At 31.6% G+C, this 11,801-nt stretch overlaps 1 protein-coding gene across 1 annotated transcript; it reads right to left on the reverse strand.

Moving 5' to 3' along the window:
- Positions 1–406: 406 nt before the first annotated feature.
- LOC132707992 (claspin) lies at positions 407–9,653 on the reverse strand. Its single transcript, XM_060680052.1, has 16 exons — positions 9,169–9,653; positions 8,895–9,083; positions 8,612–8,835; positions 7,370–8,424; positions 7,175–7,317; positions 6,896–7,127; positions 6,672–6,838; positions 6,490–6,615; positions 5,585–5,759; positions 5,270–5,527; positions 5,072–5,209; positions 4,850–5,015; positions 3,662–3,780; positions 1,609–1,886; positions 1,403–1,555; positions 407–609 (listed from the first exon to the last, which is right to left on the reverse strand). The coding sequence occupies exons 1-16, from the start codon at positions 9,475–9,477 to the stop codon at positions 490–492; spliced, it is 3,852 nt and encodes a 1,283-aa protein (XP_060536035.1). The 5' UTR covers positions 9,478–9,653; the 3' UTR covers positions 407–489.
- Positions 9,654–11,801: the final 2,148 nt, after the last annotated feature.

Genomic DNA, 11,801 nt, shown 5'->3' on the forward strand with positions numbered 1-11,801 from the left:
ATTGATTCAAAAATAACACCTTAAAACTGAACCTTGATAAGAGAAAGCACTGACTATGCCCATTAATAACGAGGTATTACGAATGGTAGTCAAGGTAAACTACTTGGTGTGGTCATCAATGTCATATTAAATCATATTAAATTGGTCGTTCATTCGGTGGTGACTAAGGTTGATAAATGAGAAATATTTAGTTATAGTTTATCATACTTAACGGGGTTAATAAAGATCATATCATAAAACGCGTTACTGGAAGCGTCTAAGTAAACACTCAACAGTCTGTTGTAAACAATTCATTTCCCCATCTCCATGCAGTAATTGTATACAACAATATGTGTGACTATGTTACAGAAACAAGAAATTATCCAGAGTATTAAGTTAATGGAAATCTCTTGCCGTGGTACATAAACAAAATCAAGAACATTTTTTAATGTAATATATTTGTACAAACAACTTATGAATTTAAATAATTATTTGTCTAGGTAAAACGCTCTACATATCATTAAATAATTTTTTTATGTTACTAGACTTCTTTTTAAGCGCTGGACTTAAGTCCGATAACCTCATCCTTTTGATCACGTTTGGTGTTCCTTCAGGTGCTTTTCTTTTTTTCTAAAAAAAGTACAACGAAATGGGTAACTAGAAAAGTGATTGCAAATTTTATGAATAACGGTACTAAATAATGTACACTTATCCACAAAAGAGGTGAAGCTTCGGGCTAAAAGGGTCGTCTAAAAAGGTTCATGGTGATCCATTCAGTTAATACTGAAGCAATATAAATTTGTCCTGTCTAAATCACACTCGAATGCAAAATTGTTTCAATTAAAATGGGGTGAATTTGAGAAAAACCAAGTATACAAATTTCATTTTATGAAAATGAATTGAGACCCACATAAAAAATAAACGTTATCCATAAACATTTTTAAAAAAATTACATTAAAAATTTAAATGAAAATATCGTTAGAAATCATTTGTAAAAATTTTACTTTGTATAAGGTTTCCCTAAATACCATATATACCCTAAATACATCTGAAATTTTCAAATGTCACTTTTGACATAAAATTCAAAAATTTTAAGAATTCAAAAATTTATATTTAATATATAGGAAATGCTCTACTTAAAATAAGGAAGTTGTTACTTGTCTATAAATATACAATGAACATCTATATAGCAATATAATATTTGAAAAGCAAAAATGAACCCAAACAACTTTTTTCTTTCTTTGATATTTTTAACAGATTCTGAGAAAATTTATTATCCCATAATAAATGGGCCCTCTATACGTTGCAGTAATGCAGTTTCTACTGCATAGTGAATGGATATCTAAAGAAAGTTCCACATCCTCGATATTGCCACTCTTTTTTTGGCAACTATGATTATAAATACAAATTATAACTTAGATACCTCTACCATGTCCCCTGTAGCCGACATCTTCTGAAAAATAAAATTCTTTGTTGTTTTAGATGCGCCAAACCCAAGGACGGCTGTAACTTTAGAATATTCTGCTACTTTCTGAAGAACCTGGTCACCTCTACTTAAAAACGACCCTCTTTTATGCTAAAAATAAGTTACAATTGCGGGAGATGCGCTAGGAAAAAAATTATACCCACAAATAAACTGAACTGTTTTAGAACGGGGCTAGCTGTAGTTGCATCGGAGTTTTCAATATTTAACGAATTGTTTTGAGATTGGCTTTTCTGTAACACTTTGTGGCCAATTTTTAATAACTCGCTATTTTGCATCAAACCTTCAGTAGCTGAACTCTTTTGTTTCTGTTCTTTCAAGAACATCTCCCGTTCGTGACGTTTTTTTCTCCACTGTTCTTCGCTTTCTTCTTCTTCCATAAAAATATCATCATCCACTTTATTTTCTTCACCATCGTTGGCATCTACGAGGAAAAGGCATTTAGTTTCATAGTTGGTGTACGGCCTCAATGTAATATTTTGTCCAAAATACAAGGTTTTCCAAAAAATTTACTTTCGGGATGTATAAAGTTCTATTATAGTTTACCTTTTAAAACTATTTTCATGATATTCATGTTTTCCCAAACCTAAAAGTATCAAAGTTGTATTTTTTAAAACGAAACACGTTTATGATACCTAAACATTAAGGCTTTTTAAATAATTTGGGTTTTCAGTATGTTTCAATATGTTTTGTGTTTTTTTCTCCAAAACATTGAGAACACAACTGCTTCTATTAGAATATCCTCAAAATATTTTGGAGCAGATTGCAGAAGCAGCAGCAAGTTCTTAGATATATCTCGAGTTTTCAATTCTTTTTCAAAATGCTGTTTTTACTAACGTATTAGAACCTTATTTGGCCGCTCGACCCTATATCTTGTTAAGCTTAAGAAAATCCCTTTTCAACCAATGCAAGGTTGAAAAAATGTGTTCAGTCATTCTGAAGTTATCGACATTTATTTCCAAAATCTTTAGACACCCTCCACCACTTTGCATTTAGGATTTAGAGCAAAAACTATTTAACGAAAACAATTGATCAAAGCTGTAAAACAGTGTCCATTTTAGGTATCTGTCTATCTAAAAAAAAAAAAGATTTAAAAGTCTACAATACGATTACGTCCTCTGGTAGCCATTCTAGGAATTTTTAAATAATTTCCAGCATTTACTCTTGGCCGCTTTAGTCGTAAATATTTTTACTCCAAATTTTGACATTATTTTTGAATTGGCCACCCGATACTTTTCCATTACCCATCGAATGTTGTTAAGGCGTCCTACAGCTAATTCAATCCGGTTGTCAAAAGAATTTCCAAAAAGTTCTTGGCAAAGCTGTATATTATGGGGATGGAATCTCTATTCTAAAGAATTCTTGAATTAATGGTTTGTCTGTTTGTATTTTCGGACATCTGATTTTGATTATTGAATTTTCTATAACTGAACCATAAAAACCATAAAAACCTTTTCTTCATCTTCAGTGACATGTCTTCTTTTATTTGTTTTTAATGAACATTTTCACTTTCTTTAAAATAGTTTAATATTATCTTGAAAAGTCTGTGTTGAGATGACAATTTCCTTCATTTTTTTGGGTAAATCTTTTTTTGGACAAAACGACACCTCCTAGCCTAAATAATTTATCTGACATTTCCAAATTTCATAGGCAATGAGAAACAATAAAACTTATATTTAGAAAATACCAAATGGCACCAAAACCAATAATTTCAGGTAATTCTGCGAAAAAGAGTAGAGTTATAGATACCATTCGATAGGTAATTGAAAAGAACTCACTTAAATTAAACAAGTTATAGCCACCACAAGTTATTGGATTATAAAAAAATAATTGACCACTCTGTATAGACAAGAACTGATATAAAATATAATCTACTGCAAATTTCGCTTACATAACTTAAATATTTCTTATGTATTTTCTTATGTATTTGAGAAATAAAAATTAGATAACATTTTGATAAAAAAATATTAAGCTTTAGGTATCAAAAACCCTATTTTCTTCGTAAAATCCAAAAATGCTATAATCTAAAAAAGCACAACTATAATACTGGCAGTTTTGGGACAACCCTTATACCTGAAATGAATTTTTAAAAGTAACCATAATTAGACTTGGCCCATTCCAAAAGTAGAACTTTTGGAAAATTTTTGTACTGTACATTTGTCAGTCAGCCGATACACTAAGACCGAACCGCCTTCTTACCGTTAACATTTTTCCATTTAAATTGCCTTTGCCTTCCTGTACCGTGTAATTCGCCGTCCTCCAACAAAAGTTCCTGAAGAATTTTAACCTCACGCGTATCGTCATCTAATAACCTCCGCCTAAAATCACATTAATGTTTTCTCTATACCTGTAAATTAACCTATAAGTAATATGTGCAAACAAAACAACATGGGCATAAGTGCGTCATTTGTGTAAACATGCTTTATGTAGTCCCCTCTGATTTTGGGGAATGTTAATCAGAATCGTAAGGAATGGTCAATCTGTAAACTGGAGATATTAGCCATTAAAATATTATGTCTCAACATGCGTCATGCAGTAGATGCAGGTCGTTTAAAGTTTAAATTTTATTCTGAATTTCTTCCTTAATTAAGAAATTTTTTAAAGTATATTAATAAAAATTTGCAGTATTAAGGTTTTTGAAATGGCAATTGAAAATTTGAAACTTATTAGGACATTGCTTCTCATCTAAATTATGACCATATTTTTTGAATCTGTCCAATTATGATTGAAACATGATAAATATTTAAAAGAATGTTCAATTCTTCGTAGGAAAGGTACTCTTGCTTTTTCTATTTTTTTTATAAATACTTAAAAGATGAAAAGATACGAGGAGCAATAAAAAACCAACATTTAGCAATAACACTTTTGGTAATAATAAAAAAAAAAATTCAAAAATCAAATACTGACATTGTCATCTGCCTCAATACATTTTTACAATACAAATTTATGATGTTGCTATTGCTAATTTACATCTCATTAAATTTTGGTTAGTTTACATGCGTGTTACTACTGGTGCAAACGTATTAATTGGTAATTACAAAATGCCAGGACATAATCATTGTTCTTATAGTCAAAAACTGACACACTTCGACGGACTAAAAAGAACTACCTGTTTTATCAGAGTTTCATCACGTTTCAACCATAACTTTTCAGATAAAAAATATATGATTTGAATTAAATAAAAACTTTAAATAAAATTGAATGAATATACATATAGACAGAAAATTAAAATATAAAAATTAATTAATAAGCAAATAAATTATAAATAAAATAAATTGTTAATTTAAAAAATATATATGATTAGCTACTACACATTATTTGGAATACCGTTATAATAAATGTACATGGTTTCCCGAAAATAATTTAGGTAATCCAAACTCGACTTACATATGAATTTTTTCTAAATTTTCCCTAACTGTATCCTCGTCAAACTTTTCCATGTCACCCTCCTCAAACTCAAGTCTATCCAGATCTTGTTCATCTTCATCTTCACTGCCCCAATCAGACTCTGTGAGTTCTGCCTCATCCTCCAAGAAGTCTGTCATTTTTATCTCTGAAATTGTAGAAGGAAATAAGAAAAAGGAATGAACTGATCTAACTACTTATTACTTTGTTGCCGCGATGAATCAATTTCATTCTCTTCAGAATCATAATTGATGTCGTCTGGAGCAACATCATCCATTTCATCTACATCTGCCAATTCAATCTCCTCATCTTCTTCAGGATTTTCGTCGGCGCTTTCCTCATCTAAATTACGATAACAAATTCAAATATTGTGTCTATTCAATCACTTTGAAGGAGTTATACCTGAATATACAATTTGTTTCTTATTTGTCCTAACTTTTATTTCAATTTCATCTTCGTTCTCATCATCCGAATCAATAATACCACCTCCAACTGTTTCCTTGGCGTTTTTCTGTGTATTTTCATCTGCAGTTCTGTGCATATCAGAAAAACATTTATCTTCGCTGTTTATTCTGTCCGTTGGCGAATTAAATTTCTTTTTGAAATTTTCAATTTTCTTCTCATCTAAGAGCTGAGATATTAGAAAATCTTGATCGTCACCTGGAAGTAGAACAAAATTGAATGAACTGTTAAAAATCATAGACTATAAGTAGTGACCTAATAATTTTATTTCCTCGGGTTTGGATAGTTCTATATCATCTCTGTCAACTTTTGCTGAAGATTCTAACTGCGTTACTCCTGTAAATTGACCTGAACATATGTTTAACAAATCCTGCGTACATACTTCATTGGATTCATCCGCATACGGCTCTTTTAGGGCCACTGGTGTAGTCTGGAAAAACAACATTCCATTTTATTCTAAGGTAAACCAAACGGATGGTCAAAATAGTGGACTTGTAATAATTTTCTGATCATTATTCAATAATTATTACAAAAAAATTAAAAAAAAAAATCATAAACATTAAAAAAATTAAAAATCAATATCGGTGTTTCCTCCCTACTTCTTATAATCGATTGACATCGACGACTCATACTTCGAACCAGATATTTGATTTGTCGTGATAGATATTATAAGTTTCATTGTTTTGTTCTTCGAAATCTAGGAACTTTAAGGTTCCACAACTTTTATGTGGTTCCAGAACCAAAATCTTGGATTGGAACTGCTAAATCTAAACATGCGATTAGGACTGGTCAACCAATTCCCTTTTTTTAGCGGACATATAAAGAGGATAAAGTAATTCTCCCAATTTCTAAAATAGCAAAAGTTGAAGTTAATTTCTAGCCCTCAAACAACAATTTTTTCTGGCCATAAAACAACATATTTGATCATTGGATTAGGTTGAAATGTTTAAATCATGGTAAAGTTCAATATTGCAATGATTAATAAGAATTTTATTCAACATTAACTTCTAGTTATTGAATTACTGTATAATCGTGACACTGTGACTATACCACAATTTTTAATTGTGCTTTGAAACACATTTATTGCGATTCCTTTTCCGAAGTCCCACCCATAAATTGTTTGAGTGGAGAGGCGCTGTTATTGTAAACATAGTGCTTACTGGAGAGCTGGCAGTATCCTCGTCAAGAAATAACTTCTTTTGCGATGTTGAGAAGGCAGAATCTTTTGTTGGCGAATATTGATTTATTCGGAATGGAGAAATTAATATAGGAGAAGCTTTTGCTGACTGAAAAAATATTTATAAAATTAAATATATTAAAATGTACCAAGAATGTAACTTACTTTAGAGGCAGAATTAAGACTTTGAAGACCCGTCAAGAAAGATATAGGAGTAAGAAAATCAAAAGCAGATTTTTGCTGAGAGGTGGGTTGTCTGACAGGAGTAGTGTGGGACTGAGGTTGATTTGGAGGGATCACATCATCATCATCATCATCATTATCAACACCAACTGAAACATCAACTTTTAAATTAACAAAACACATTCAAAATTGTATCTACATCCTACTTGTATCCCTATTAGCAACACTGTTCTCATCATCGTCGGAATCTTCGAACGTATTCAATATTCTTTTCAAAGATTTCTTTTCCCCACAGTTTATTTCATCATCCACACTTTTGGTTGCAAAATTTGAATTGTCATCAATTATATCACAATTTTGATCAGTCAACTCATCTATTGCTTCATCTTCATCATGTTCCACTTCATGATCAATTTCTTCTATTCCACTTTCCTCAGCCTAAAAAGTAATTTTAAAATTAATTGCACACCAAAAATCCAACACACTTCTTCATCAAGAAAAACTGATTTTTTTGATGGTTTATCTTTAATGCAAACATCTTCAATCTCTTCTTCAGAATCTTCTGATTCAGTCAGAATCTCCTCTTCGTCATCAAAAGGAAGTTCTTCCTCATATCCTTCCTTTTTATCTAGAACAAGTAGTAATTTAAAAATAAGCTTTTTTAAATTATGTTCTCCCACCTTGAGACAACTGATTTAAAGCACTGGAAATATCCTTTGATGATTTTTGCTGCCATATAATTGATTTTCTTTGGGCCATCTGAGATTGCAACTCTTGTCTTAATTTCTTCAATTTCGCGCCAGGTTTTTGCTCTATTTCTGGATTATTACCATCATCAACATTCATTGCAACAGTCTCCTTGTGTATGTCGCCACCACTTTCAACTGTTACAATACTTAAATGAACTTTATGCTTATGGTTTTCTTTTTTGCTCGACACATGCTTCGCAAATCTTTGCATCAACTGCACAACCTCACTTGGTTTACTTCCATTTAAATTGAGGTCAATCAATTCATCTGGTTGTCCGCTCAGCTTGGGCTTAATATTCTGTACCTTCTCATTAAGGAGTTCCAATTTCGACTTTGGAACGAGATTACATAATTCATTTGAATTTTCATGTTTATGAAAATTTTCAGTTTTGTTGTTCAGATGTGTGAATACAAATTTGTCTCCTGTTCTTATTTCCAAATCATCCCTTTTATCACTTTCAGTCAAACTGTCACAATTTGATATACTTTCGGTATGTTGCTGTAGATCATCCAAATTAAAATTATAAGTAAGAGAATTGGGTTCCCCATCATTGGTTGTATGTTCAAATCCATTGAATTCAAGTGAGCTTTGTCCTTCTTGGCTACCCACTATTTCTGATTCCGTATAAATAGTTTTCTCATCAACTTCATTAGTATTTGGTTCTTGGTTATGTTTACTTCTTTCATCATTCTCTGGTAAAATATTAAACACAATTTGAGTACCTGATTCTTTTTCTCCAAGTGGAATTGCTGCATGTGCATTTGGATCAGTGTCTGTAGATGATGGTTTTATTATAACATGCTCTAGGTCCTCAGAAATACTAACACTCTGTTCATCTTGAGGTTCCTGAAGACTACCATTTTCTTTTTGTATAAAGCTGTCAATTGCTGGAGGCAAATAATCTTCGTCAGTACTCTTATCCTCCGAATCACTGTCCGACTTATAAAAGTTTTTCAATTTCTTTTCACGTTCCTTTAATTTTTCTCTGCAATATTTGAATAATGTGAGGGATTACAAATTTTACATGAAAAATTAATTTAAAAATTTTATTTTCACTTTTTAAAATTGAAAAGGGGATGTTTACAAACAATAAAATTTTAAAATTTTACATAAAACAATATACACCAGTACAAGTTTTCCCTTGCTGGTTTGAAATAAGAAAAAATGCTTACGAAATAACTGCCAATTGTTCAGTTGACATTTTGATAGCAACTGATGGAGGTGCAGCTATAGAAAGTGGAACTGTTATTGCTAATTTTGGTCGTTGTGAAAGGAACTCTTTTATATTGTGTGATCTGGGTTTATGATAGGGCAAAGCAACATTCTTTTCACGTATCATTCTTTGCGACTCTGACAGTATTTCCTTTCTTATTTCGGCTGCCTCCTTGGGTGTCATCTAAAAGTTACTTGCAAAGAAAATTACAAAAGCTTAAGCCTCACTGTTATCGAACTTACACGTTTTAATTTTTGAGATTTGGCTTTGCCTCTTTTCAAAGTGCTTTTACTTTTGCCTTTGAATTTTGGTATTTTTTGCTTTTCGCTGAAGTTTTGTTGACTCAACTGTTGTAATGATTCTTTCTCTCCTTCACTTATAAATTCATCTTCACTTTCTAAATCATAAAGTCCTTCTAAATTTGATTTATTCTAAAATCCAACAAATATTAATTAGTATTTTTTCAATTAAATTTTGTGTATGTAAAGCATCTTTTTGAGAATATTTGAAACTTGCCTGAGATGAACTATTTTCCTGTAGCAGCCGTCCTTTTGAATTGAAAATTATATTATCTACACCTTGGTTTCCACATTCATTTTCGCTATCTATAAGCGTAGATTTTCTGGATTTAGTGCCCTGTTCATATCTTTGTTCATCTATTTTTTGATCATCTGAATCACTATCCAAAACATATCGCTTTCTTATTATCGGCAGAGGGTTTTCATAGTCACCTATGTTGCTATTATCATCTTCCCAAGGTGTCATACCTTCACTTTGATCATTGTTTTTTGAATCATCACCTTCCATCACAAGATCTTTTGGCATTCCTCTCTACTGCATTGTATGCCAGAGGCAGTGTTGTTTCTATTTTTGTTGTTTTTTATTTCAAGAAATTTTTGCTCGGTATGTGTTTACAGCACTTCCTTTGTTACACTGGCAATCACTATTTTGTTGCTTTTACCGCCATTTATTAAATTTTTAGGTTAGTACCAAGGATGCCACAGAATTCCCAATATATTCTTAATCCAAACTCAGGAGGATAGGCTATACTGTGGGGGATTCTGTCTTGACCATCGAATATGGCGGTTTAACCTCCGCTCGCTCGTTACAGAATCCTTTGATAACGGTTCCAAATGAGTGGTTTTCGCTGTCTAAATGTTTACTGAAAGTTTTAAAGTGTCTAATCGTTGTCGGTACCGTTGTTTTTATCATCCATGCAAGTTGGATTCCGGATGGGCCTGGATGGTCTTTTGCGAAAGCGGGTGTGGCCATTTTTCTGTTATCTGTCAAAATCCTTCTTGGCAAGCTGAGAACAAATGTTGGTTATAGTTTTGTTTATGTGTTGGTCTGTGAATAAAAGAAAACTCCTCGGCGGATGCCGGAAAATGGGCAAATGATCACAGCAGTGTTGCCCAGCCGAGAGCAAATTGTATTTTCACGCAAATAGTTGGTAAGGCGTGAGACCTGCCAACTCTATTGGCAGAGGTTGTGGGTTCGATTCCCACGACAGCCTTGGGTGTTGGTGTGCCTGAAAAAATTGTTGTCAGTAAATTTTCCTCACCGGATGCCGGAAAATGGATGAATATGCTAATTTGAGATGAGCCCGTTTAAGCGTATATAAAAAATACTGAGGATGGTTACATCGAAGATTTATTTCCTTTAGTTTAGCACAACAGTAGCGTCACCTATCATCTTCGAAACAAGTTTTATGAATTATTTGCATCGAAGGATCTAGTTTAGTCTTTCCGTTACAGAACAAAATATATTATATTTGAAAAAAAAAAGAAAACATTTATAAAAATGTGAGATGAAATTCAGAAGGTTTCTTGAAAAAATATATCAACCTGTCAAAATTTGATATTAGAAGTTTGTTTAGAAAATCTTTAGTTTTGTATAATAGCCATTCGTTTTATTTTAATTGTATATTGTTTATGAAGTTGTTGGTAATCATTTATACTCATAAAGTATTATATTGTTATATATTATTTTATATAGTATTTTCGTGGACAAGTAACAACTTTTTTCTTGGGAAGATTCTAGTCGTATTTCGTATGTAACATCCTAGCTTATAGATTCTGACATATTTGAAATTATATGTCAAAAGTGACGTTTGTAGGTTTAAATATATCTACTGATTTGGGATATATTTCCTTATAGAACGGCATCTACATTAATAGCCTGTGTTGATATTTTAAATATAAATGAATGACCAAATAAATAAATATAAATGGATGACCAAAAACTAACATAAAAAACTGAGCCAAAAAATCGTTTTAATTTTTTTTCAAATGAAATTACCCTTTTTTTTCATTTTATCATTAACATTTATTAACAACCGCTCCGCTCGTGCCGAGTTAATTTTGTATCTAAAATAGCGTTTATCAAACTTGTTGCCTAATATATTCGAAAAAAAAAAGAAAACGTTTATAAATATGCGAAATGAAATTCAAAAAGTCGTAGATTTCCAAATATTAGTAAAAAAAAAAAATTCCATTGAAAAATGCTAAATGGCTATTAATTGACCAAGAAGCGGAATATGACAGAAACAATGGAGCACTAGTTACTGCCGTTTGACATTTTTTTTTTAATTCCTGTAAATTATACCTGGTACATAAGTTATTAACATAAAAAACTTTATGTTCGTTTAAAAAGATTTGGATATTCGCCGATCCAGATGGGCAAAAACTTGCAAGACTTTTGTAAAAACTTATTCTATATTCTAAAAAATCTCATTTTTATATAGTTTTTCTGAATGTTGAAAATAATAATAAATTGTCTTTTTTGTTGTTTTATTTACTATTTTTTTGTATTAAAATAACCATAAAAACAAACAATGATCTTAGGCGTTATAAAACTGTGTGGTAAACGGCACTCGCTAAGCACTCGTTCTGTTGCGCTCCGATCGTGCCAAATGTCGTGACTTAAAAAGTTTACCAAACGTGTTGCATACTCTTTATACGATTGTTCTCAAACCCTTGTGATAATATCCCCAAAATGTGGAAAGTGGCTAGCAGTCATAGGAAACTAAACTGACGACGTAAAATAATACTTTCCGCATGCTAGATCGGTGATTGATTGCAGCAAGAAGACGCAGTAAATTCAAAAAAAGTTCAGAAGTTCATAACGATAAATTTTAAAAACTATAATCC

This window comes from Cylas formicarius, unplaced genomic scaffold (assembly GCF_029955315.1).
Source record: "Cylas formicarius isolate icCylForm1 unplaced genomic scaffold, icCylForm1.1 PGA_scaffold_10__41_contigs__length_53128322, whole genome shotgun sequence".
Taxonomy (NCBI): domain Eukaryota; kingdom Metazoa; phylum Arthropoda; class Insecta; order Coleoptera; family Brentidae; genus Cylas; species Cylas formicarius.